The sequence below is a fragment of the Crocodylus siamensis genome, chromosome 1 (genome assembly GCF_052110815.1).
Source record: "Crocodylus siamensis isolate JL-2025a chromosome 1, ASM5211081v1, whole genome shotgun sequence".
Lineage (NCBI taxonomy): Eukaryota > Metazoa > Chordata > Crocodylia > Crocodylidae > Crocodylus > Crocodylus siamensis.
The window spans coordinates 197,692,103-197,717,969 of NC_143395.1; the positions used below are offsets into that span (position 1 = coordinate 197,692,103).

The 25,867-nt window shown below is 40.7% G+C and overlaps 1 protein-coding gene across 1 annotated transcript in view; it reads right to left on the bottom strand.

Moving 5' to 3' along the window:
* CFAP61 (cilia and flagella associated protein 61) overlaps positions 1-25,867 on the bottom strand; it is a 212,687-nt gene that overhangs the window by 103,733 nt on the left and 83,087 nt on the right. Inside the window, exon 18 of the mRNA XM_090051987.1 lies at positions 2,198-2,325. Within this exon, the coding sequence (XP_089908113.1) occupies positions 2,198-2,325 (128 nt within the window). The remainder of the gene's footprint in view (positions 1-2,197; positions 2,326-25,867) is intronic.

Consider the following 25,867-nt stretch of genomic DNA (forward strand, 5'->3'; position numbering starts at 1 on the left):
CCCTTGCTTGTATTAATGCAATACTATTCATAAAGGTCTTTATCTTTTTCTTTCCAATGCCATATTGATTTCTCTGCTTGTGATGTCCAGATTTGCTATAGCAGACAAAGAAACCCTTAACTTCATTTTATCAGGCAGTCATTAAAGCTGCAATGTTTTCCAACTATTTTGTTTCAATATGTAGTTCCTATAATGAGAATTCTGCTGTAATAACTCTATCCCCTGATATTTTGAAATTTAAAAAATGCATTTGTGCAGAAAACGATACTTTCCAGAAAGTAACACTGTAAAATGATAAAAAAAAAATATGTTCTTTAAGAGTGCTCCAAAATGCAGTGACATCAAGCAAGGTAGGTATAAGATTAGACCTCTTTCATATTAAAAGAGTACACTATAAGACAACATTATTGTTTTCTTACATTATATCAAGACAATCATAGAATAAGCTCTGCTTTTTTCTGCCTACTGAATACACTTCATTTATTACATACCTTTGTTCTTTTCACCTGAATTCTGATCACCAATCCATTACATCAGGATTGCTACCAACATTTGACAGGCTATGTGTACATGGTAAACTTACTGGGCCTGGTAGTGGCTCTCTCAAATAAGCCACTGTGCTATTCCCTCTCACTGGTCCAGAAACTGCAGTATTTAGACCTGGAGCAACGATGGTTCTAGGTATTGTGAACTATGAAAACTAGAAATGAGTAGCAACTCTTTTAGTGGAGAATATAAATTCACTAGATCTGAAGTAGCAATGGCCTTTAGTCTTGGAAAGTCACAAGATAATGAGCACTAAAAAGCTCAGCTTTCTAAGTCCAAGTTGGACAACACTATTAAAAATAATAGCATTGATTTTTTTCTTCCACTCTGCAAGTACAGTTGGTTTACTTCTGGGTCAGAAAACTTATGATACAACTAGAGCCATCAGCGTTGCAGTTTTACTCCTGAAAAATACCCTCAACTATGCTGGCTGCTTATACTCCCAAATGACTCTTTGGCAGGCAGGGATTGCTGCAGCCCAGCATGTTTTGTGTAGCTCTTCTTCCTCATCTCTCCATTTAAAGATACTGACTGGGGATTGAACCTAGTTCTGGAAACAAAAACAGTAGGGGTCAATCTTGTTGGCAGATGTGCCACAAATTAGCCCTGCACCCTCCTCAAGTGCATCTCTGATTCCCCTTCTCCTGCTCCATCTGCTACTCTGCTTTCTGCTCTCAGCTCTATGCTTCCTGCTTTATCGGCTGCTCAGGTTTCTTCTTCCTTCCCTGTGCTCTGTCTGATTTGCTGTTTTCTGCCCTATTTGCAACTGTGCTGTCTGTCTACTCTCTGATCTCCTGTGTCACACACAAAGGCTGCCTGTGCCACTTGTGGCATCTGTGCCACAGGTTGGTCACCCCTAAACTAAAGCCACATAGAGGTAAATGGAAGGAAGAGTTTTCATCTTTGTTTCTGCTACTATTTATCTAGCTAAAGATGGCAATGTGCACTGACAATTCCAAAGGTTAATAAAACATAGATATAAACAGAAGGAACATAAACATCATTTCTGCTGTCTTTGCAACCAAACTTAAGAATTATGTTAACAGAGGATATAAAACACAACTGCAGCTAAACAGTGTTCTAACACGGTTTGGCTGGCCAATGCTGATGGACCCAAACCATGCTCTAGTCTAGGCTCTCAGCTTTAATTTACTATATCAGAACGCTAACTTCAAATCCACTGGAATTCTTATAGCATTATTCCCTAGATTCTGAGAGCACATGGCTTTACAGACATACTGTAAGTCCTGCTTTACAAGGAGGTGTTTAGCACCTGAGGTACAGGATGTCCTTTCATTCTAAAATGTACGTATTTTACTTCTATCCATAGTGACCCTTGCAGAGAAGGCTTTCCTTTTTCAAGGTATAATTTTGTAACTGCAAACATTTATATTAGCACTTCTTGAATGGAAGAATCAATTCATTATTACAGACAGGCCTATCCCTGTACACCCACAGATCTAACAGTGGTAGATTTAACTACTAATTATTTGAATCCCCAATTCAAATGTAGGCAACAAATGTAGGTGCAAAACGGCATCTAAAGAAACGGATGCTGGGTTGAATCCTAATTAAAGAATGAAGCCTTTCAAATAAAAAAGGAGCCCATTCTCCTTGCTATACAAAAATCAACAAAAACTAGCATGCTTACCAAAAAATCAGGGTTTCCAGGAAGGAGATTCCAACATTGGATGCCCCCACTACTACAATTCTTGCATTGACAGATACTTTAGGTTCTAATGTCAGTTTTCGATTTATATGGTTCAAAGCGTAGCTTAACTGGAACATAAACAAGAGAGACATATATGTACATTTAAAAAAACCAGGAAGAGCCTGAAAGAACTATTAGGACATTAGCAGTGCATTACTTCATTTATTAAAAACTTCTGTTATGGCTCATTGATATGACCAACAGTATGAATTTCCTGGAATCACCACAAACCAAACAGGTACACAAAAATGCTGCCGTATCATTTGTTTAATAGGTTGGAGTTAAATGTTTCAGTTTTTCTTGCAGAAGTGGTAATGGTGTCTTTGTAAAAAATGACTGAAATGGTGGCTCAGCTTCGAAAAGCATGCTAGAGAAGGGAGTGAATGAAGGCTAACGCACAGTATGATGGCTAAAGTGCCATGGGGGAAGTCAAGAACAGTCACTTTGAAACCCCCTCCGAGTAAAGAGAAGAACAGAACTCAGGACCTTCACCTTCCCACAAGACTGCACTAAGCCACTGAGCTGTGGGGGCAAAAGACACACAGCCCTCATTTGTTCTTCAGCTTAAGTCTGATGTCACAGGTTGTGGCTGACTCCATGTTCAGGTGTCTAATGATGCTACATGGCCATAAGGGGTGCATGTATGTGTTTAGGTTGCTACTGAAAATACCCAGTCTGTACTACTACATAGGTTTCACTAGCCAACAGAGAGCTGCCAGAAAGGACGAGAGAGAGACATCAAGAAATGATAGTGCATTAGATAGAACATTTGGCTGTGTGTTGTATATAGTTTTCAAATTTCCCAGAATCAGTTTTCAACTTGAAGTATTTCACACTTCGCATTTTAGTTATTCCTTTTTGTTGTACCCATACACAAGCCACAGGCTGTATAATTGTAGATTCATGTGTGCACTGAAGGGAAGAATAGAAAACAGAGCTACTTTTATTGTTTGTCAGATGCACTTTTCTTACTGTACATTTCTATACTGTTGCTTACTCAGGAAGCAAAACTAAAGTTTCCAGCAGGTTTCCCACTATCATCCTTAGGAAACAGAGCAGGTAACAACATAATTCTTTCTAATTCTTACGAATTTTTTTAAGAATTGGACATTTTTATCTATTATAGCATATTAGCTGACAAAGTAGTAACTCAACATATTAACAATTAAGTAGAATATTGACAGAAAGGATACTGTAAAGATGCTGCTTATAACAAAAAGCAAAAGAATAGAAAAAGTTTGCAGAAACAGTTTGCCTCAGACAAGGATCTTTTATAATATTGGAGACCCAGAGGTAAGATTTCAGCACACTGGATACTCAATTCAATTAAATGTCCTATTAGGACGAACAGAAATATTAAACATAACTGCCTCAACTGTCTTAAAGAAAGGAATAGAAGTTGACCATTCACATCCTTGAAGTACTGTATACCAAAAGATGTTAAAAAGTGGCAAAGTTTAATGTGTGCATTTGCCCATCAATTTTTTCTGGTTTTTTTACTGCCAGATAAATGTTCTTCTAGTTGTAATTTTTTGCGGTGCAATGAGGACATCCAGTGGCCAGCTGGATTAATCTCAATTATGCGAGTTCTCCAAGAACATTCCAGAAGCTATCCTAGGAAAGTTTGTATTGTGTAGTAATTTGTTCAATCTAATTAGGAGTCAAATGTGAAAAGTCTAGCACATCTTCATTTGATCTCTCACTCTTCAGCTGCTACCAGTTTTTAGAGACATAGAATCAAATCATAGAAAACAAGGGTTGGAAGGGACCTTGGAAGTCCTACCCTCTGCTCAAAGCAGGACCATCCCCAACTAGATCATCAACTAGACCAACTAGACCAGCCAAGGCTTTGTCTACCCGGGTCTTCAAAACCTCCAAGTACGAAGATTCCACCACATCTCTGGGTAACCTGTACCAGTGTTTTATGACCCTCCTAGTGAGAAAGTTCTTCCTAATATCTAACCTAAACTTTCCTTGCTGCAACTTGAGACCATTGCTCCTTGTTCTGTCATGTACCACCACTGAGAACAGTCTAGCTCCATCCCCTTTCAAACCCCACTTCAGGTAGTTGAAGGCTTCTATCAAATTCTCTCTGTCTCCTGTTCTGCAGACTAAATAAGCCCAGTTCTTTCAGTCTTTCCTCATTAATCATGTTCCCCAGCCCCTTCACCATTTTGGTTCCCCTCCACTGGACTCTCTCCAATTTGTCCACATCTTTTCTGTAGTGGGGAGCCCAAAACTGAACGCAATACTCCAGGTAGGGCCTCACCTGGGCTGAACAGAGGGGAATAATCACTTCCTTTGCCCTGCTGGCAACACTCCTACTGATGCAGCCCAGTATGCCATTAACCTTCCTTACAACAAGGGCACACTACTGGCTCATATCCAGCTTATTGTCCACTATAACCCCCATGTCCTTTTCTACTTCCCAACCAGTCAGCCCCCAGCCTGTACTGATGCATAGCCCTAGTCCTACCCTCGAGTGTATTTACTACTCCCCCCAGCTTGATGTCATTTGCAAACTTGCTAAGGGTGCATGCTATGTCATCTTCCAAGTCATTATTGAAGACGTTGAACAAAACCAGCCTCGGGACCGACGCCTGGGGCAGTTCACTTGATACCGGCTGCCAACTAGACATCAAGCCATTGATTATTGTTTTCTGAACTTGATGATTCAACCAGTTTTCTATCCACCTTACAGTCCATTCACCCAGCCAATACTTCTTTGGCTTACCTGCAAGAATGTTGTGGGAGACTGTATCAAAAACCTTGCTAAAATCAAGGTATATCACATCCACTGGTCTCCCTGCATCCACAGAGCCAGGAAAACCCACATCCACTGAGCAAGGTATATCACATCTACAGTCTCTCCACATCCACATGTCATGATCAGGAAAAGTTGTTTAAGAAAAACATGGCAATCCTGTCAAAAATTTTGCTTTGCTGGGGATTTTATAAATTTTAGTATATAATTATAAACAAAGTAAGAAAGAAATGGTACTATTTAACGTACACCGACATTTATGCTAGCCAGTAAATGCATTTATAATGTTTTACCATTTTGGAAGCTTGAAGATGTTTATTTGACAAAAAGTGAATGTCTGACAGATTGCAGAGATCGTTAATGTGAATGATTTGCTGGACTTACTATCAGAGCTTAGTTTACAAAGTAAAATTTGCAACATACCTTTATGTAGTATGTTACATTTATACACCTAAATGGAATAATCTGGGGTCCAACTCTGAAAGTACTTTACATGGTAATCATACTTTACCTCACTTAGAGTGTTGTATTATTGAAAATTGTATTGAAATAAGACTCTCCCAGTCCTGGCTCTGCGGTTGTGGACCTGAGGATGGGAGATAAGAATCTCTGAGCCCCAGCTCTGCAGTCACAGAGCGGAGGATGCGAGATAAGAATCTCCCAGCCCCCACTCCACAATCACTAAACGAGGGCTAGAAGGTCCCTGGTGCTGGGGCAGGGGGACAGTATCCCCACCTAGGCTCCAGTGGCAGAGCCTACCCTGGCAACAGGCAGTTCCTGGGGGCAGGGAGCAATGTCCCAGCCCCTGCCAGGAGCTAGCTGTCTCCTGGCCCCATGTTCCCTGCTAGCCCCTGGAAACTAGAGCTTCTTCTGTTGGTGCAGGGGGCTGGTGCAGGGCCAGTGGCGGCAGGAGCAGACTGCTGCCATGAGTAGCAAATCTGCTCCTGCTTCTCTGCACATGTAGATGCCTGCCCGGGGTGGGCTTAGTTTAAACTAAATTACTCTAGAGTAAACCTCCCTCAGAGCATTTGCACATGTAGATGCACCCCTTCATTTTTGTATTAACACATGCACTACAGTGTAAGATTTTTTATAATCACAAATATGTTAATGGAAATTAGAGTTGGTTTTCAAACGGTTTCATCTCTATTATAAATCCTTAATACCATTTGGATGTTTCAGAGCCCATACCTTTCAACAGTTAAGAACCTTCTGACTTCTAGGAACAGCTAGATAGCAAGGATGAAATCCATGCCCCAGTGAAAGGATTGAGAGTTTGCTATCAGCCTCAGTGAGATCATGATTCAATTCAACAGTGGGATAGGCTGAATGTTCCAAACCATGCTTTGTTCTGTTATAGTAAAACAATTCCCTTGAGTTAATACATTATCAGCAGAATTCAGGGAACAAAGTAGGGGTGCCTGGGTGTACCATGAATGCTCTGTGTTTTGCAAACATGGACTGAGAAAGATTTTCTGCATGGGAGGATTCTTGATGGGTAGCAGTTTCCTAAAAAAAGCAATGCCTTCTGGGGGAAAATTACTAGCAATGTATTTACTGAAACATGGCTTTTAAACAAAACTAATAAGGTGGTAAAAAGCTTATGAGGATGGAAGAAACTTCTGCAAACGTATCTAATTAACCAAACCAATCAGACAGGAATGTCAGCAGCTAATGGGATCAAAACTCCATATGCCTTCCAGCAAGGCCTAAGTTCAACTATTTCCTTCCACTATGGTGCTGTTATTTTCAAAAAAATGTAGTCCAACAATGAAATATAATGCAGTAATACAATTTGCTGGAAAAGAGTGGTATCTAATTTATGAAATGGCTCCTATATCAATGATACAAAGGCAACATAGGAGCAGAATATAACCGTTTTTGTTCACCGCACAATAGCCCCAACACCAACAGCTGTCATGCTTCAGAAATCACCTTTCTAACAGCTAAGTACACTGCCTCGCCCCAGGGAATAAGGAATTAGGTGGATTGGTCCCATAATACAACCTTATTTTAACAAAATGTCAGACAAATCGCTACATATGTTCCCCAGAGGAGTAATAAAACATCATAATTGATAGGTCAATGGTAAATGCTAACTTGTTTATTCTATATTCATTTATTAAATTAAATACTGGTCATTAACTAATACAGGGCAGAGAACATATATTGCCATTGTTAGGAAAGGAATATGCTGCTCAGAAAAAATGTATTTTTTTATTATTAGGATAGCTTTTTTGCATTTCTTCTTCTACTGTTATCTGTGAACGCTTCTACTACTGTGCCACCTGTCATATTGCTTCCACCTGGGAGGGCAGAGTGCCTGTCTGCTGCTGCACTTGCAACTGCTGACAAAGGTGGCTTTTCTTGATTGAATCACAGGAGTTGCTTTTGCATGTGGACAGCCAATTCCATCCACTTAGAGGTCTGCATACTTAACTAACTCCATTAAAAATGCTTACTCAACTTGCAGAGTGCTCGAGTGAAAATGCAAATCCTTTCTGTAAATCACGACTTACACACAGGGACTTATAGCATAATATACTTCAGTTATCTCAGAGCAGTCAACTTCTACCATGTGGACCATTTTCCCTCTGTCATAGATAACACTAATCATGATTATGAAAATATCCATAAAGAAAGGTGGTGGAACTTCCATCCCTGAAAGTTTTTAAGTTCAGGTTAGACAAAAATCTGTCTGTGGCGGTTCAAAAAAGGATGGTCCTGCTTTCAGCAGGGATTTAAATTAGGTCACCTCCTGAGTTACCTTTCCAGCTTTAACAGATTTCTGATTCTATTATTTATATTTGCCTTCAGCTTTCCTAACAAAGCCACACTGACTCTTGCTAACACATTTTTAGAGCAGGTGAGTGACCCAGAAAATACATTACTTGCCCACTGTACAGACAAAATCCCACACTTGTGCAAATTGGATAAATGCCTAAAGCACACTTGAGAACATGAGGGCTTTGGAAGCAAAGACTCAGAGGAGAGGGTTGGGTTTTTTTTTTCAGGTGCACTGTGGTTTGGTCCTATTTTTTAAAAATTACCTATGATTTATTTAGAAGATTTTTAAAATGCTCAATATTTCTCTAGTTTAAGAATATTTATTTGAGACCAAATTACCTCTAAATTTAAATAAACCACAACTGAAAATATTTAAAAATTGTAAATGACTTTAGATCTAAGCTTGTACACAAATAAAAACTGTAAGTATTTGGAGGGATTCTTCTAATATGTTGCTAACCAGAAACCACAGGCCATTTTAAATTGGATACTATAGCTTTATAAAACAATGGAACAGGACAGAGGCTGTCACTGAACAGCCTGTGGGCCACATTCAACCCACGGAGCCACTAGATCAGCTCATGGAGCAACAGGGCTTTGCCTGTGCCCAAGCCGACACAGGGTTTGAACAGTGAAGAGCTACAGTGGTGGTTGAGAGCTAGAAACTGAGCCCATGCTACTGCTGCTTCTTTCCACCCTCCTCCCCATTCCCCCAAGGCTGCAGCACAGGTACACCTTCCAGCTGGTAGACAGTATTGCTGCGTCTGGGAAGCTGAAAGCTGTGCCTCCACTGCTGCTACTGCCACTTCTCTCTGCTGCCCTCCTCCGTCCTTCTCCCTCTCTAAAGCTATGGTACAAGCATGGCTTCCAGCCAGAGTGGAGCTGCACCATGGCTAAGTCATATGGGGCGTTCATGTGGGAGGGAGAAGCAGCAGCAGCATGGAAACAGCTTTCAGCTCCCCTATCCTGGTGCAGCTACCCTCCAGGTGGGAGCTGTGCTTACACTGCAGCAGGGAGCGGGAGCTGAGAGAAACAACAGTGGTGCAGGTGCAGCTCCCAGCTACATGGCTCCAGTGTAGGTGCAGGAAAAGCCCCCTCCAACTGCTGATATGCTGCCAAAGCCACTTGGGCCTCAGTAGACTGGGGTTGGGTTGTGAAGCCCATAGCTTGATAAAGGTTGCCAGCCCTTGGAATAGGTAGTTGTTAGTGGTTCACAGTCACTAGAATTCTTCAAGAAATTAGCTATAACAAAACTTAGAGGTAGGGCTTGATCTTGCAAAGCACTGTGCACTTACAACCAACCGAAAACATCTGTTTAATTTTAAGAGTGCACTAGTTTCATTGGAGTGGGATTGCTCATGTGCTTGCTTCAAATTAAACATATGTTTGAGTCCTTTTTTATAGAAGGCAGTGTAGATTTGCACCTTATAGACTAACCATATACACATATAGCACAAGCTTTCATGAGCTGAAGCTTGCTTCATTAGATGCTGTAAAAAAAGGTGCAGAAAGCAGGGTCTTTCTGCTTTTCCCTTGATCTGGGTGCTCCGCACCTTAATGAAATCCGTAGCTGCAGGAGGCTGCGCTAAGAAACCTAAGAGAACTTTCCCAGCATGATCATCCAATAATCTGCTTCTTCAACAGTCTCACAAGGCTTTTGTTTTAATTTACCATGTGTTCCTCAGAAATATGAAAAACATCCACTGTTATACAGGACATACATCATTTGAACCCTGCTATTGCAAAACCAAGAGAGAGAGCACAAAATGATTAATATCCCTTCTTCTAGAGTCCTGCTGAGGTCAACAAAGATAGTACACAAACAAGAACGTGAATAAACAGAGCTATTTTAATTTCAAGCCCCATTTGAATCATAAAAAATGAAAAAAAAAACACCCAATTTTTACCAAGGAGTTATACACAAGAACTTCTGTATGATGCAAGTTTAAACAAAAATATGTCAGTGGAGGTTTGCTCTTTTTTTCTCTTAAAAGTCACATTAGGAAGAATCTGTAAGTGTTCCTTTCAAAGGCTCTATCCTGGACTACATGGTTCTATACATATGTTTCTTGAAAGGAACTGAAAATAAAACCATTTGGATATATACAGAAACAGCATGAATATACTGTTTTATTCTTTATAAAACAATAATTATTTACCATAGTAACTGTGGCTCTATGAGACTGTAGCCTGTACTGTTAATAATACCTACCTCTTCTATAGCGCTTTCATCCATAGACCTCAAAGCTTTTTATAAATGAGGCAGTATCATTATACTAATCTTACAGATGGGGAAATGGCATACTTGTTTTAGCAAAAACACTGCTCCTCAAGAAATTTTTGGAAAGCATTGTTCACCAGGCCTGCACACACCCCCGGCCTCCGTCTTCAGGTACTATTCCCCTTTCAGCTATTACACCTTGCCTTTCACTAAACCAGGGATTTGTTGTAAGATTCCACAATAAAGGAAGGAGGTCAAGCTGTGGAACAATATAGCCAATAACTTTGAGGAAAAAATGTTGGTAAATAACCATCCTTGCTTTCTCTGAAACAAAAAAAGCATCTGAGGAGCATCTTATTATAATGCTGGAACAAAAACTGCAAGACTTTTGTCTCAAACAGAATATAAGAGGCTATGTCCTAAACCCGAGTGAAAATGTGGACAGAACTCTAGGACATATCTTAGCTCTGTCAACACTTAATGAGACAGAAATTGTAGCCACCTTAGATCTGGTGCAATTATTCATTCACTGAATGCTGATGCTCATTGGGATTCTGATGCCAGCTAGGCCAAAAGGGACAATAACAATAATTAATAATACCCAGTTTTTACAATGGCTTTGAGCAAGAAATTTCAAAGTGCTTTTCAATGGAGGTCAGTATCATTATCTCTTTTTAGTAGAAAGGAGACTGATGCACAGAAAAATCATCACCTAGTTAGAAAAAATACAGGTATATTCACAGGTTTAGATAAAAATCAGAGGTTACAACTGAATATTTGGGATGAGGGTAAACCATGTTTGCCTGAATCTCAGACTCCTAGGTTGATACAAGACACCAGAACGGCAATCTTCAGTGAGGTGGTGAGGAAATAGTCTGACAATGGCTCAAACAGGTGTATAACTAATTTGCTTGAGGAGAAGAGCAGCTTTGGAATATGAGGTAGTGCAAGAAGTAAGCCATAAAAAACAATTCTTGCAGAAACAGTGAATATAGCATACTAGAGAGTGAAAGAGCAACATTGCAGCCAGCTGCATATTCACTGGTCTTGAGGATTTCAGGTACATGCAGATAATTAAATATCAGCTTCTCTACATCAAAAGTTTGTTGTAGCATCTCTAAGCCCAACATATTCCTTCTTTTAGTTCATTATCCTACTCTTTGCAGGCCCGCTTAAAAAAAACAAACCTCCACCATCTCCTTGAAAGGACCTTCTGATTAGATCTGATCACCTTTACCCAAGAAGGAACAATGCTGGTTCACAATGTGATTTTCCCCAGGTATTAAAGTAAGGAAAACTTGTCTGGACTCTACCATCAGTAACATTTCTGATGCCTCTAAGTCTTCCCTCCATGAATTTTTTCAAGAAGCTGCCTTTAATAAGCTGAAATTGTACAGAGTGGGGAAAAATGTGCCCTGCACTTCTGCAGGGCACTGAATCCTATAAGAGTGCACTCAGGATGCATGGCTTGCACCAGGAAAAAAAAAGACTCTAATTTCAGCTGGTCTCTGAAAACAACAGTTGGCGTTGACACCTAGCTTTATGGCAGGAACAAAATAAACCAACACAGATACTGCTCACCAGTGGCCACGACTGACCTTGGGATGTCATTCAAGATGGTGTTTTTGACTAATCAGTCATATAAGAGAGAAAAAGATACTTCCATCTTGAAATGTAGCTAACACCCTTTTATAAATGTGTATGGTGCTGACTGCAGGCCCAAAGTCACCATTTCTAGCTGGCAGTTTTCTTCTTAGCAGAAATGTAAATTGCATGTTACATATCCAGAAGCTGGATGATATCCTGATCAGCTTGTAATTGTCCATAATGGCCATGCAGCATAGCCTGTCACATTCCTCTAGTAGAGGCGTGTGTCAGGGATGCCGTGCTCTGGCACTGTTATTGCTGCTGTGATTATCTGGCTTCAGGCCACTCAGAGGTACTACTGGCTAGCACTAGGCTGCTCAGGTGGCACAGCACTATGCCAAGTTGCTGCAGGAGAGTGTAGTTCCACTGAAGTTAACAGGCACATGAAGCTGGATAGTTCCAAGAGGATAGCTGGAGATCTGGCCCACCCAAGGTGGCAGAGTATGGCACTGACCCTTTCTGAGTCTGTTTTGCTTCCTGCCAATGCACTTTGAAACAGCAGCAGGAGGTTGGTTTGCTACAGAGAGAGAAAGAGTTGGAAGGTTGCTATAGAGACCATTCTGCTAGGGCATCTTGTTGGTGCACCTCTCTACTTTGGGTATTTGTGGTGGTGACCAGCACTGTACTGATATATACATCTGCACCTTGTGGCACCATTAGTGACTATCCTATGAATAACTTTCTTTTGCACTGGGATATTTATGGTAATAACCCTTCCTTTTTTTTCTCTGTAGTCCCTAAGTGCTTAATGACCAGTCTTTTAATCAGTGTCAACTGCACTGTGCTGCATTTACTCTTCAATGATAATTCTCCTTGAATCAGCAATTCAAGTAATACCAGCTCTTCTGAGAAACACCCATTTTTCTAGAGACTCTAGTTCAGCGGTATTAGTTTTCCTGCCTTCTCACCTATGCAAAGAAGCACAGTAACAGAGCTACATTACTTCTGTAACTGAGTGTGGTGGCCCCCTAAGACAAAACTGCCATGAAGTCACACAACTGTTATAGGATGTGTTCCTTTGGCTAGGACAGAATATATTTGTCTTCCTGTGCATGCATATGTAGCAATGGCAGGACGAGAAGTCCTTAGAATGGTGTATGTGGTATTTCCTGCTTAGTCACATTCCAGGAGCATGGACCCTGGAGTGAAGATGATCTATTGTAGCAAATACCTTAAAGAGGCTGGAGGGAAGCAAGAGGGATATCCTTTTTTAACAGCCTCCTGCAAAACCAGCACAGAACACAAATGTCTGATGGTTTAGACAATTATCACATGGTTTATACAATTAATTTTGGGAGTTTTCATTTGTTATATAAGCAGGCAATTTTTTTTTCACAATATTCAATCAGCTTTTTAAGCTGTCTGAATAGCATTAGGTGAATAAGCAGCCAAGTTGTAAGTATCAGTCATTAAATCCCATTTGTGAATATGATTTTTACATTATTGAGCAGCTATGAATTGGATTCAGAAAGACACACTGGGTTTTCTCTAGGTTGCACAGCATTGGTTGTAAAGATTCTGCAGCTGACAGTTATAAACTATACTGATGGTGCAGGAGCCAATACATCCTAGCTATGTAGGCTCTCCTGTGTTAATAAGAGCAAGATGGCTTAAAGCTGGCTTTTCTCACTGATGTAAGCAGATATTACTTACAAAAGGGAACAGATCTTGTTAGAAAATGCCGGTTTTGTATATAACGGTCACGTCTACATGAGACATATAAACAAGTACTAAAAGGCTGAATAGCATCACTGAATGGCTTTTTCATGATGCTGACTGTTCAGTAACCCAAGACTATTGTGCAGTAGTATCACGTTACGCTTCTTGCCACGTGACACTATTGCACAGTAGTCATGGGCTACTATGCAGTCAGTGTCTTGTGTAGACACAGCCAATGTGTTTTTGATCAGAAGAATGGCAAGTTTCTGATGAGTTCTTGCTACACTTACCCTTCAACTCATACAGGCATGTTGGATTGAACAAACTGTACATGTCTTCTTTCATCATACTTCAGATGATGAGGTCTTTCCTGGCATTTATTCCAGGTTTTGAACCCTTACTAGAAACATCAAATTGCTACCCTTCCTAATAAAAGGCAGTCCGTATGGCATCTTAATGAATGAAACATACAATACTAACCAAGTACAAGATGATATTGTAGTAAGAAGGCAAGGAAGAGGCAGAAAGCAAAATAATCTAATTCCTCGTCCAATCATACCCTGGACTTCACAAGAGCAGACTGACTCCTCAGAAAACTGATGGGCAGAATCCCCAGGGAGGCCAGTCTGAGGGGAAAAGGAGTCCAGAAGAACTGGTTCTGTTTTAAAGAAATCTTACTGAGGGTGCAGGAACAAACCATCCAACTGTGTAGGAAGGAAAGATGGCAGACAAGCAGCTTGGCTTAGCAGAAAACTCTTCAGTGAGCTTAAACACAAAAAGGAGGCATACAAGCTTGGAAAGCTTGGACAGATGACTAGGGAGGAGCATAAGAATGTTGCTTGGGCATGAAGGGATGAAATCAGGAAGGTCAGAGTGCAACTGGAGTTGCAGCTAGCAAGGGACATGAAGGGTAACAAGAAGGGTTTCTACAAGTAGGTTAGCAACAAGAGAAAGGTTAGGGAAACCATGGGTCACTTACTGAATTGGGGGTGCAGGTAACCTAGAGACAGACGATGAGGAAAAGACTGAAGGACTCAATGAGTTATTTACCTCAGTCTTCATAAGCAAGATCATCTCCCAGACTACTGCAATGGGCAGCACAATTTTGGGAGAAGGTGAGCAGTGGTGAAAGAACAGGTTAGGGACTATTTAGAAATGCTGGATGTATACAAGTGCATGGGCCCAGATGCAATACATTTGAGGGTGCTAAGGGAGTTGGCTGATGTGATTGCAAATATAGCACCCATCTTTAAGGGAAGGAGAATCCAAGGAAACTACAGACCAGTCAGACTCACCTCAGTCCCCAGAAGAATCGTGGAGCAGGTCCTCAAGGAATCCATTTCTATGCATTTAGAGAAGAAAGTGATTAGGAGCAGTCAGCATGGATTCACCAAGGGCAAGACATGCCTGACCAACCCAGTTGCCTTCTACGATGTGATAACTGGCTCTGTGGGTGGATAGAAAGCTGGCTGGCTCATTGGGCTCAATGGATAGTGATCAATGGCTTGATATGGATTGCCCCAGGGGTCAATCCTGAGGCCAGTTTTTTTCAGTATCTTCATTAATGACCTGGAAAATGGAATGGAGTACACCCTCAGCAAGTTTGGAGATGACACCAAGCTGGGGGGAGCAGTAGATATGCTGGACGGTAGGCTAGGATTCAGAGTGGCTAGACAAATTAGAGGATTGGGCCTAAACAGATCTCATGGTGTTCAACAAAGACAAGTGCAAAGTCCTGCACTTAGGATGGAACAACCCCATGCGCCACTACAAGCTTGGGGCCAACTGGCTAAATAGCAGCTCTGCAGAAAAGGACTTGGGGGTTATAGTGGACAATAAGCTGGATATGAGTCAACAGTGCACTTTTGTTGCCAAGAAGGCTAACTGCATACTGGGCTGCATCAGTAGGATTGTTGCCAGCAGGGCAAAAGGAAGTGATTAATCCCCTTTATCCTGCACTAGTGAGGCCACATGTGGAGTACTTTGTTCAGTTTTGGGACCCCCACTATAGAAAGGATGTGGACAAGTTGGAGAGAGTCCAGAGGAGGGCAATGAAAATGGTTAGGGCACTGGGGCACATGACTTATGAGGAGAGGCTGAGGGAACAGGTTTATTTAGTCTGCAGAAGAGAAGACTGAAGGGGGATTTGATAGCACCCTTCAACTACCTGAAGGGTGTTTTCAAAGATGATGGAGCCAGACTGTTCTCAGTGGTGACAGATGACAGAACAAGGAACAATGGTCTCAAGTTGCACTACTGGAAGTTTAGGTTGCATATTAGGAAAAGCTCTGTCACTAGGAGGATGATAAAGTACTGGAATGGCTTACCTAGAAAGGTGGTGGAATCTCCATCCTTGGAGATTTTAAGGCCTGGCTTGACAAAGTCCTAGCTGGAATGATATAGTGGACTGGTCCTGCTTTGAACAGGGGGTTGAACTAGATGACCTCCTGAGGTCCCTTCCAGCCCTAATTTTCTGTGATTCTATGATCTATACTACAGATTTGCTATGTGGACTTGGAAAAGTCATGGGTGGCTGAATCTTCATAGTCAGTAATTCTAGCGTCCCTCAAAATCTGGATACCAAGCATAATATACCTCGCATCTCATTTTTAAAAAGTAGGGAGATGTAGCTCTAGCTGAGTCAACAAGGTGGGAAGGTTAATGGAGGTACTATGTGCTAGGAAAAAATATCTGAGCTCTTATTCTGCACTCTTCTCCATGAAGAACCCCCCAGGATGCCAATGGTGCTCTGCATGGACTGGGGGTTCTATAGCAAGGTCTAAGTGAGGATTGTTCATGTTTCCAACACATCAGAAAAGACAGCAAGAGTGGTAAGATAGCAAGAGTTCTAAACTGTTAGAATCCTGACTATAGTGATATAATTATCAATGCATTATTAATTTTTTACAACCACTAGTTAAACAGTGGACTGAAATTACATCTTTTTAAATCACAGCTTATGCTTTATTTGCAATTTAAGGAGAGATGATGGGAAGATCTAAATGCCTGTTTCCAAACCCCACTGAAATAAATCAATCCCATTTACTTGGGATGGGCTTGGGATCAAGCTCTAAATGAGAATGGGTAGGCAAGGGACTGTGGGTAGGCCAGGGACCATGCAGCTGGAGAGAAACCTAATGAATAATCAGGATTAAATTTAAAACAAAACAACCCTCCCCAGCTTTCTCTCTTGCATTTTATGTTTATTTTGCAGAGCTTTTGTGCAACCAAAACAAGGTGCACAGAGGATCATTCTCTATTATATCACTTCCATGCAACTTAAATCCTTCAACTAAACAAAGCAGAATTCAGAAACATCTATAAACACACCATCATTTTTTGCCTCCAGAGCTTCTAGAGAATAAATGTGTCCCTTCCTAAAAGAAACTCCGGTTCTTTTTAGGGCTTTGGGCATGAGTGGCTGGTACCTCCTGAATCTGGGGAGGCACCTGCAGAAGCTGCTGACGGTGGCAACCCTGTCAAGGGGAGCACCAGACCTGCCATCAGCATCAGCTGTCGGGGGGGGGGGGGGGGCACTGGCCCCGTCAGGGGTGGGTGGGAGAAATGTGCACCCCCGTGCACCTCCTACCAGTCGCCTATAGCTCTGAGCCTTACCAGGTTTGGTAGCACCTTACTGCTTCAGTCTAAAGAGGCACTTCCACACAGAGCTGTGAATTCCACAATGTTGTTCGACTCAGCAAGATCTCCCCCTAGGAGCACCCATTGGACTGGAATAAGTCACAGCTGCTGGGTATGGCTACCTGCACAAACTATTAGAAGATCTACAGACACATTGCAGGATCTACAGACACATTGCAGCTATCCTGTCACTCTTTGCTATCTAAAATGACTGCCATGCAGTAGAAGGGCAGAATAAAAGCTAATTACCGTTTTTGTTGATAAATACTTGGGAACATAAGTGACACCTTAGCTGTGTACAAAATTCACTGCAAAAGGGGGACAGGCAGAAACCTGTAACCAAAACACTCTTAATATAAATAGAACTAGCAACATAATTATTTTTAGGATAAAATTTCAGTACAACAAAGATAACAACTGTAACGGGAAACAAGGGGAGATTATCTATAGCGTATTGTATCAGAGTTACATATTAGTGACAGAAGATGTAGTTCTTCATTTTGTAACATTGAACAGCAAGTTGTTTTGGAAAAAACAACTATTCCCTCTTCAAAAACTGCTCTTACACTAATTCATGGTTCTAATATACAAGCTGTTTTCAAAAAGCTAAAAAAATACCCTGTTTTGTAGGCAGGAATGAATATTCGAGCTTACTGCAAATGTCATTAACACCTGTATACTACTGACATCATGCTTTCAAAGTAAAGATAGGTCATCTTACTTTTAATTTCACACATGCACATAAGTGGTAAACATTCAGAGCATTCCTGTTAATGATGCCATCTGGTGCCTCCCATAATTGTGTAATATTCAGCCTTCCAAACAAGATGTAATGGCAGCAACACACAAAACCCACTGACATTTACAGTAAGGAAATTTATTATCAGCTATCAGCCCAGAATAAATGTGTTTGCATGACTGCTGGTGCTATAAAATCATCACCTTTACTAGGCAAGGGAAGGTACAATAAATAATGGATTTTAATCCATGCATGTACTACAAAAACATTAAAAATTTATTACTCATGCACAATAGCATCTTAAGCAACAGTTACTTCTTTAAAAATTCATACTTCTTCCTTAGTTTAATAAAAACCATGAAATCTGAGCTTTGTGTAATTTCAACATGATCTAACAAATTATAGGAGATGGGATTGGGGCCTTTTTCACTTTTATTTCATTTTAAATATATTTTAACAGGGATATATAAAATAGGGAATTATCTCTTTAATATCACTAAGGCCACAAGTATTTTTCAGTAGTAAAAACAACATACTACAATATTTTAACTAAGGAATAGTATCAAACTCCAAAGGATGTCAGTCTCTAAAATGACTACACTACATACATACAATATAGTTATGTAGGACAGTCATTATATTAAAGTTAATGTTAAAAGCATTTTTAAAGTGATCCACCACTCAAATGGCTTACAGAAGAACCTTGATGCATGCCAGGGCTAGAGTCTGGGAAGGTGTCTTGCTCTCCCCATGCAAATCCACTCAGATTGGACCAAGGCATGAATTAACAAAATTTACCTTCTGCGGCATGTATTATGTTAGTAGAAGCATGTTAGTAAACATCATTTAACATTTCAAACCATAATGAGCCCACTCTACAATGACTCATCTGCTGATGGGACACAAATGAAAGGGATACCTCTACCTCTGCTGTATCTTCCAAACTATTCTTTGACCTAAGTGAGATTGCGCCGGAGCGTGAAACATGCAGAAGCACACCATAAATTCTAGAGCCTTCTTTTCCTCTAACTGGTATTACTAAGTCCATGCCTTTTCCCACTATTACCAAACGAGGGTGGAAGTGGGAAGAATTGTACAGAAGGGCAGCTGACTGATGGATTTAAAATAGACCAGCCAACTGTCATCTGATAGGGCTTGCTGTTACTATTATGGGGTTAGTGCCTATAGGTCAATGATGATTAGGGGTTGGCATGAAAGATACCTACCGCAGGCAATAAACATTCCTGATTTAATCACCCCAAAGAGCTCTTTCTACTTTTCTTTCCTAGAATACAAATGTGAGGTCTCATGTTAATGCTGTGCTGCCCATGCATTGCTCCAAACATTCACAATCCATGCCTGATATTCTCCCACAGGGAAATTTGTAATTGAGGAACTGGTGGGCAGGTGAGTATGTCCCAGGTTGCCTTGGATGCTAATATAAAAGCAGACAGCTTGGGACAAATTTCAGGTAGCTAGTTTGACCATTAAAGAAACTTAAATCAATAGGTAAGGTTAAGAGTTCAAAGGGTTTGCTCTGCAGGGGTAATTTATTAATTAATTTGCAGAGTTTTCTCATCCAAATATCTGTGTTAATTATCGGGGGGGAGGGGTTGCATAGAAATAGAATAGAAATATTCACTTATCAGTTTGAAAATATTCAAGATGTTTTTAGCTGAACATGACTGTTGGTGTTTATCCACCATGGGAAATGCACAGACAGTTTCATCTTTTCGTCTACTACACCCAGGTAGTAATGTTGCACACTGTTAAACAGCTGGCACTATCCCAACTAGTGGTAACTACATTTTCATGGTGGGCACTCCCATACAGTATGTGTATTTTGTAAAAAAAAAAAAAAAAAAAAAAGCAAGGCTGTTTGTGGTATCGTTTACTAGATCAACTGTATAACTGAGAGAGCTATTGGACAAGCTTTTGGGCATCCAGTATCCTTCCTGAGTCCCTGGCATTTGGTAAAACAATTTTGAATGAATGGAACTATAAGGGGAAAAGCAAAACGTACAAGATTTATTTATTGATAAATATTTTTAAACATGGAAAATTATTGGTCTGGAACAGTATTTTTTTTCTCATTTCACAATTTTGATATCTCTTTGAATTTTCTCTTAGAAAATATTTTTTTACTCCACATATTACCATAAGCATCAGCCTGGAATCAAATACATGTAACTGAATACATGTGCCGTTCAATACTATTATAGAAAGCAACTACTACGATAGTAATGCAATGTACTTACATTTCACAGAATCACAGAAAACTAGCGCTCGAAAGAGAACTTCAAGAGGTCTTCTAGTCTAATTTCCTGGTCAAGACAGGATTATTCCTTTTAAATTTCCTAAATAAATGCTTGTCTAGTCTACTTTTGAGACTTCCAATAATGGAGATTCCACAACCCCAGTGGATAATCTGTTTCAGTGCTTAATCACCCTCAAAGTTCTTAGTGTTTGGTCTAAATCGCTGTTGCTGCAATTTATTATTTCTTGCCCTACCTCCCAGGCAGAGAACAATTGACTGCCATTCTCTTTGTAACAATCTTTTTTACGTTTGAAAGCTGTTACCGGTTATCAAATCCCTCTTCAGTCTTCTCTTCTCTAGGCCAAGTGACTCCAGGTCTACCAGTCTTTTCATTCATGTCACATTTTCTAGACCGCTAATCTTTTTTTTTTTACTCAAGTGTAACTGGTACTGGCTTAAGCATATCTTCCCATAAAGCAACCAGTCTTGATTTGAAGATATCGAGAAATGGAAAATCCACAAATTCCTTTGGTTCAGATCTAATGAAGAATATCTTGCATTTGAAAGCTTGTCTAACTCTACTACACAGTGGGTGCATCTACAGATGCAATTAGCATGCAGCAATAAACTCCAGAACAGTTCACACAGCAAGTTTATTGCTTCAGGGCACAGTGTTTACATATGTGCCTGAGACTGCAGCATGTTGAGCTGGGACAGAGCAGCCTGGGGCTCAACATGATGTGGAGGAGCTGGCTGGGTCATGAGGGTGCTACAGTGCAAGGCTAGCTGGCAGGCAGCCCCCACACTGAAGCATCCTTGTGCCCCAGCCAGCCCCATCAGTGTCTACATGTGTATTGCTGTCAAGTTAATAATGCTGTGGTAGGATAGTTAATTAGTTTACTGCGGCCTAATAGGGCCACGTGTAGACACAGAGACTTTACTGCACAGCTAGTCTACTCTGTAGCAAATACCTCGTGTAGATACACTGACAGAAAAGTTTAACAGGGTTTACTAACTTTATGAAGAGAGCAGCCTGCCCCAACTGGGGATCAAAATCCCAACCTCTGTAAAGTAGCATGTATTTAAGGGCAGAGAACATTGTCACCCACCCAACTACTATGAAATTACTGTTTAGGATTAATATGAAAGCAGACACTTCTAATGGACATATCATTAGTAAAATTTCAGTCTTAGTCTTATGATAGCTATGATAAAGATAAAACCTTATATATAAATCAAAACATCATTTTTCTTGAGGTCCTTTAATAGTTTCATAGTTTCTAGGGTCAGAAGGGACCTGAGTAGATCATCTAGTCCGACCCCCTGCCATGGCAGGAAAGAGTATTGGGGTCAAACTTTGATGAGGTCCTTTGTTCTTTCAATGAGCTAAGCTAACTGTTTCCTCCTCTGGTTAAAAATGCCTTATCTCACAGTGAACAGAGTCCAGTAGAGGACTCCTTGGATATGACTGTGAGAATATTTGATTACTGAATTTAAAAAGGAATACCAAAACAATTTTAATGTTACTGAGGTAAATATTAGTTTATGGCCACTGAAATAGGAACAAATATCAGTACTCTGAAGGATTTTTTCCCCAAAGTATTCCTGTGTCTAAATCTAGTAATGTTTTCCAAAGTTAAGTCCTTGGCTGCTATAAAATGGGATAGCTCCAAGGATGTTAATGAAGCTACAGTGATTGTTACCAATTGAGGATTTACCTCGGCATCCCTACTGATGTTTTATCAATTCCTCCCATTCTATCCTATCTGATTTAAAAATGTTGTGTACTTTTTACAGGTGGTGTACCCTGAACAGTACAGAACTAACTGAGCAGCACCAAGAAGCCCTTTCACAATAAACACAAAGCTGTGTGGGCTTCCACAACACTTTATTAATTGCTCTGCCTTCCTTTTCTGAGCTGTAGCAGAAACAACAATCCCGAGGTGTACAGTAAAACCTGACAGCTCAAATGCCACTAGGAACAACAAAAAATGAATAATAATAATAATAATAAGGCAGAAACAGAAAATAATTCAACAGATGTGTGAGATTTATATTCTTCATTGTGGATCAGTTATTCTTGTTAATTATATCACCTATTCTTTCCTTATATTGATAATTACATGGAGCAGATGGATAACAGAATGCTCCCAGATGGTGTGAAAGTAAACAAGTTTATAAACTGTTTATTTATGAAGATATCATTATAAAATTATTTAATTATCTATAGTTTTCTACTTCACAGTTAATTATATGCACCTTACAAGCTAGCAGCACTTTAGAACAACAAACTTGTCATAAACAATTATTTTCAGGGGTGTGGGAGTTTGGGGTTTTTTTTAACATAATATGACTAAAATGACTGACAGGCATGCAAAAAAACACATGCATAATAATATATCAGGTCTTCTGATATTGTGCAAGTTAAAATTCTGAGTTTTTTGCTCTTATGCCAGTTGGCTGTTCAACTGGCCAAGTTGTGGAATATACAAAATAGACATTTTCTTTTAATTTGGAACAGTTCTGGAAAGGATTTGATCTGTTAAAGGATAACTATGTCATAGAACTTCATGGTTAGGGACCTACAAAATTCATGAGTTTGCAATTTTTGTCAAGAAGTTTCTTTCAGGAATTACACATGCGCTCTTTTGAAGTGTCTTATACCAGAGGCTGGAGTCTATATAAGGAAGACTATGCCCATAACCTCTCCAACCTCTCCTGAAACAGTATCCTGTGACATATGAAACTGTGCAGTACAAGGGGAAGAGGGCAGAAAACAAAAATACACAGAGGTAACTCTTGAGGAGCTACAGTTGCTGGTATGTAAGTTCTCTTCTTGCTTCAGGGTCCTCAGAGAATTTGTACTTGTGGCAGATCAGTATTCAGTCTTTCAGGAGGGAGATAATGGGCAAAGAATTATCTCTTGAATGGAGACTGTGGCATCAAGTCAAAAGAGTACAAAGCATATTCTTGAAATCCATAGTTCCTCTTTTGATCTCCACATACTGACTGTGCCACAGACTAGTCACAGCACCTCTAGCTGAATGAAAGCTCAGATCTTCAGGTACAGGAACTGTGGACACCTTGTAATATAGATCTATATAGACCTTAATCCACTAATACATTTCCTATATAGAGAAAGGCTGCTCTGGACATTTTTTCACATAAGCTATAGAAAGCCTGCCTGCATTTCACTTAAGTTTTGACTTTTCCAAATCAAAGCACAAGACTTTTCATTGAGAGATGTATAACCCTTTGCAGAGAGTGGAGTCTGGAAAAGAAAACTCGCTAATGTGCTGGCTAAGATGAAAGTCAGACAAGGCTGGTTCAGGTGGGGAGGGGAAACTTGGGTGACTTAAGTACAACATTGTCACCGAGGCCAATTATGTAAGAACTTGCAGCTTAGAAACCAATCCTTGTCGATGTTAAACAAGTAAGAAAGGCTTTTTTTAATGAGAGAAATTGCAGGAATATCCCTTTCAGGCATTATCATTAGTAAAAAAATAAATTCAAGCTTCATGAAGGGGGAGGGAAGAATTCCCAGGCCAAAGTGTGAGCATGAGTACGGTCCTTCTGGAAACTGGCAACCATAGGCTAAGAGAAAATCCATAGCACAATGATGGTTGCTAGGTACATTTTCAAGAAAGAAAAAGCATCTTTGTAATTTCCAGTAAGGAAAGTGTCCATGACAGATGGTATCCAGGACATGATGGAATCAATACTTATTTCACAGTTGAAATAGAGATTTTTTGCCCACTTTGGACTGTAACATTGCACACTAGAGATCTTTTTAGAATAGAGGATTAGGGTTTGCATTCTTGCAGAGCAGGAGCAGTCCATGATGGCTTAGTAGTTCATCCTCAGTGCTGCCAATAGAAGATGCGCTGGACTAAGGTGGTGTACCTGTTTATTAACAGTATGCAAAGAAGGCCCTATTCAATTCAAATTTGGATTCGGCCCGAATCAGGGACAGTGATTTGATTTGTTGATTCAGATCGCTCGCTGTCCCCGATTCGATTCAGCTGAATCTGAATCTGAAGGTTCGACACTGATTTGGAGAATCATTGATTTGGACACAGACACAGCTTTAAATGTTTTTTCTACATACCTGAAGGTAGCAGTGCGGCTCATGAATGCTGCCATGCTGGGGCACGTGGAGTGTCCAACAGGAGTGTTGGGGGTGCCCTCCACATGCTCGGCGGCAAACCTTTAAGTGGTCCAGAAATATTTTGGCAATTGGCTGTGGGGGGACCCTGGGTGTCCCCCCCAGACCCAGGAGGCACCAGTCGCTGAGCCAGGAGGGGTGCAGGGGGGCCCCCAGCATGTTCCCCAGCAGACCTGGAAATGGATCCGGAAGTGCTTCTGGTCCACTTCCGGATCTGCTGCTGAGCATGCTGGCTCCCCGCAAGCCCCTGGGGGATGCTCCGTATGCCCCAGCATCACAGTATTCATGACCTGCCCTGCTACCTAGAGGTATATAGAAAAAACATTTAAAGCTGTGTCTATGTCGGAATCACCAAAGCTTTCTGAATCTCTCTCCAAATTGATTCAGAGGGTTCCAATTTGATTCAGAGAGATTAAAGAGTCCTCTGATTCTATTCACAGATTTGGCCACCAAATCGGGCCCAATCTCTGCCAAATCAAATCAGGGACCAAAGCTGCACAAAACCCTACTGTTTATCACTCTGAGAAAGAAGGTATGGAGATTAGTAGTAGAAGAAGAGGTTCTATGACAAGGGATTCACAGATCAGTGCTGAATTGGACATGCTGTGGTCACCAGAATGATATCTGTCCTGTCCCTTTTTGATTTTCCTCAATAACCATGGAACAAGAGGAAAGGAAAAGAAGGCATAAAGTAAGTCAGAACTCCAATCCAGAATAAAAATATATTAAAGACTTATCCCTACTTGCTCTCATGCAGTACAGTGGGAACTTGCTGGTTTCAGAGGCAAGCAGATCCACTTTTGGACACCCCTACTCTTATTGAACAGTTGGGAAATCCCAAGTGCTTTTAGGGACTGCTCATACTGCCTTTGATTCCTCATGCTCTGGTTCTGCTTGCATATCCATATCTCCTGTTAGAAAAAGAGCTACAGGATATGTCTGATACTTTAATGCACTATGGCTAAAACTTCCTTGCCTCTGTGAAAAGGAGTAGAGAGAGAGAGTATTCTCCTTCCTGTATTTTTAACCATACTGTTGTCTACCTGACCTGCATTAATTGATAATAGAAAGAGGGCAGGGACACCTTAAAAGGCCCAACATACTACTCTGGGCTCCAACATACTGATATGGAGTCTGTAGGCCTATACATTTGATAGTTCGTGAATTTCTTGAAACTGTCAATGCATCTCCAGAGTAGAAACATTTTGGTGATTACCACCATGGAAATAGGCCAGTGAAGGACACCCTATGGAGAATGCTCTCCCTGGATATGTCAAATGATCAAGCAGTTCTCCTCTGTAAACAGACTGCATCTGGGATATCAAATTACCCTTTGTTGAAGAAGTTTAGTAAACGGTGTAACACAAGAGGTCATCCTTCCAGAAAATACCACAAGGCCCCTGACCCTTAAGAAAAACTCAGTAGACTGCTCCAGACAAGTCTTTAAATTGTCTGGGGATTGCTGAAAGCTCATGAATGTTTCCTCTGGAAGGAATGTTCAGTCTAATGTGTTCTTTATCAAGTCCAATGTGCTTTTGAGTCACTCACAGTAGAATTTTGTGAGCAATTCAGGGATCACCACTTCCTGTTCATTTGCAGCTCCAGGAGGCAGTACAATGAAAAGGTCACAGCCTAAAAAGGAACACTGTCGCAGAGCTCTCAGCTGCCCTGTGACTGAGAGCAGAAATGGCTCAGGAGAGACCCCTAGTGGCGGGAAGGGAGAAGTGCAACT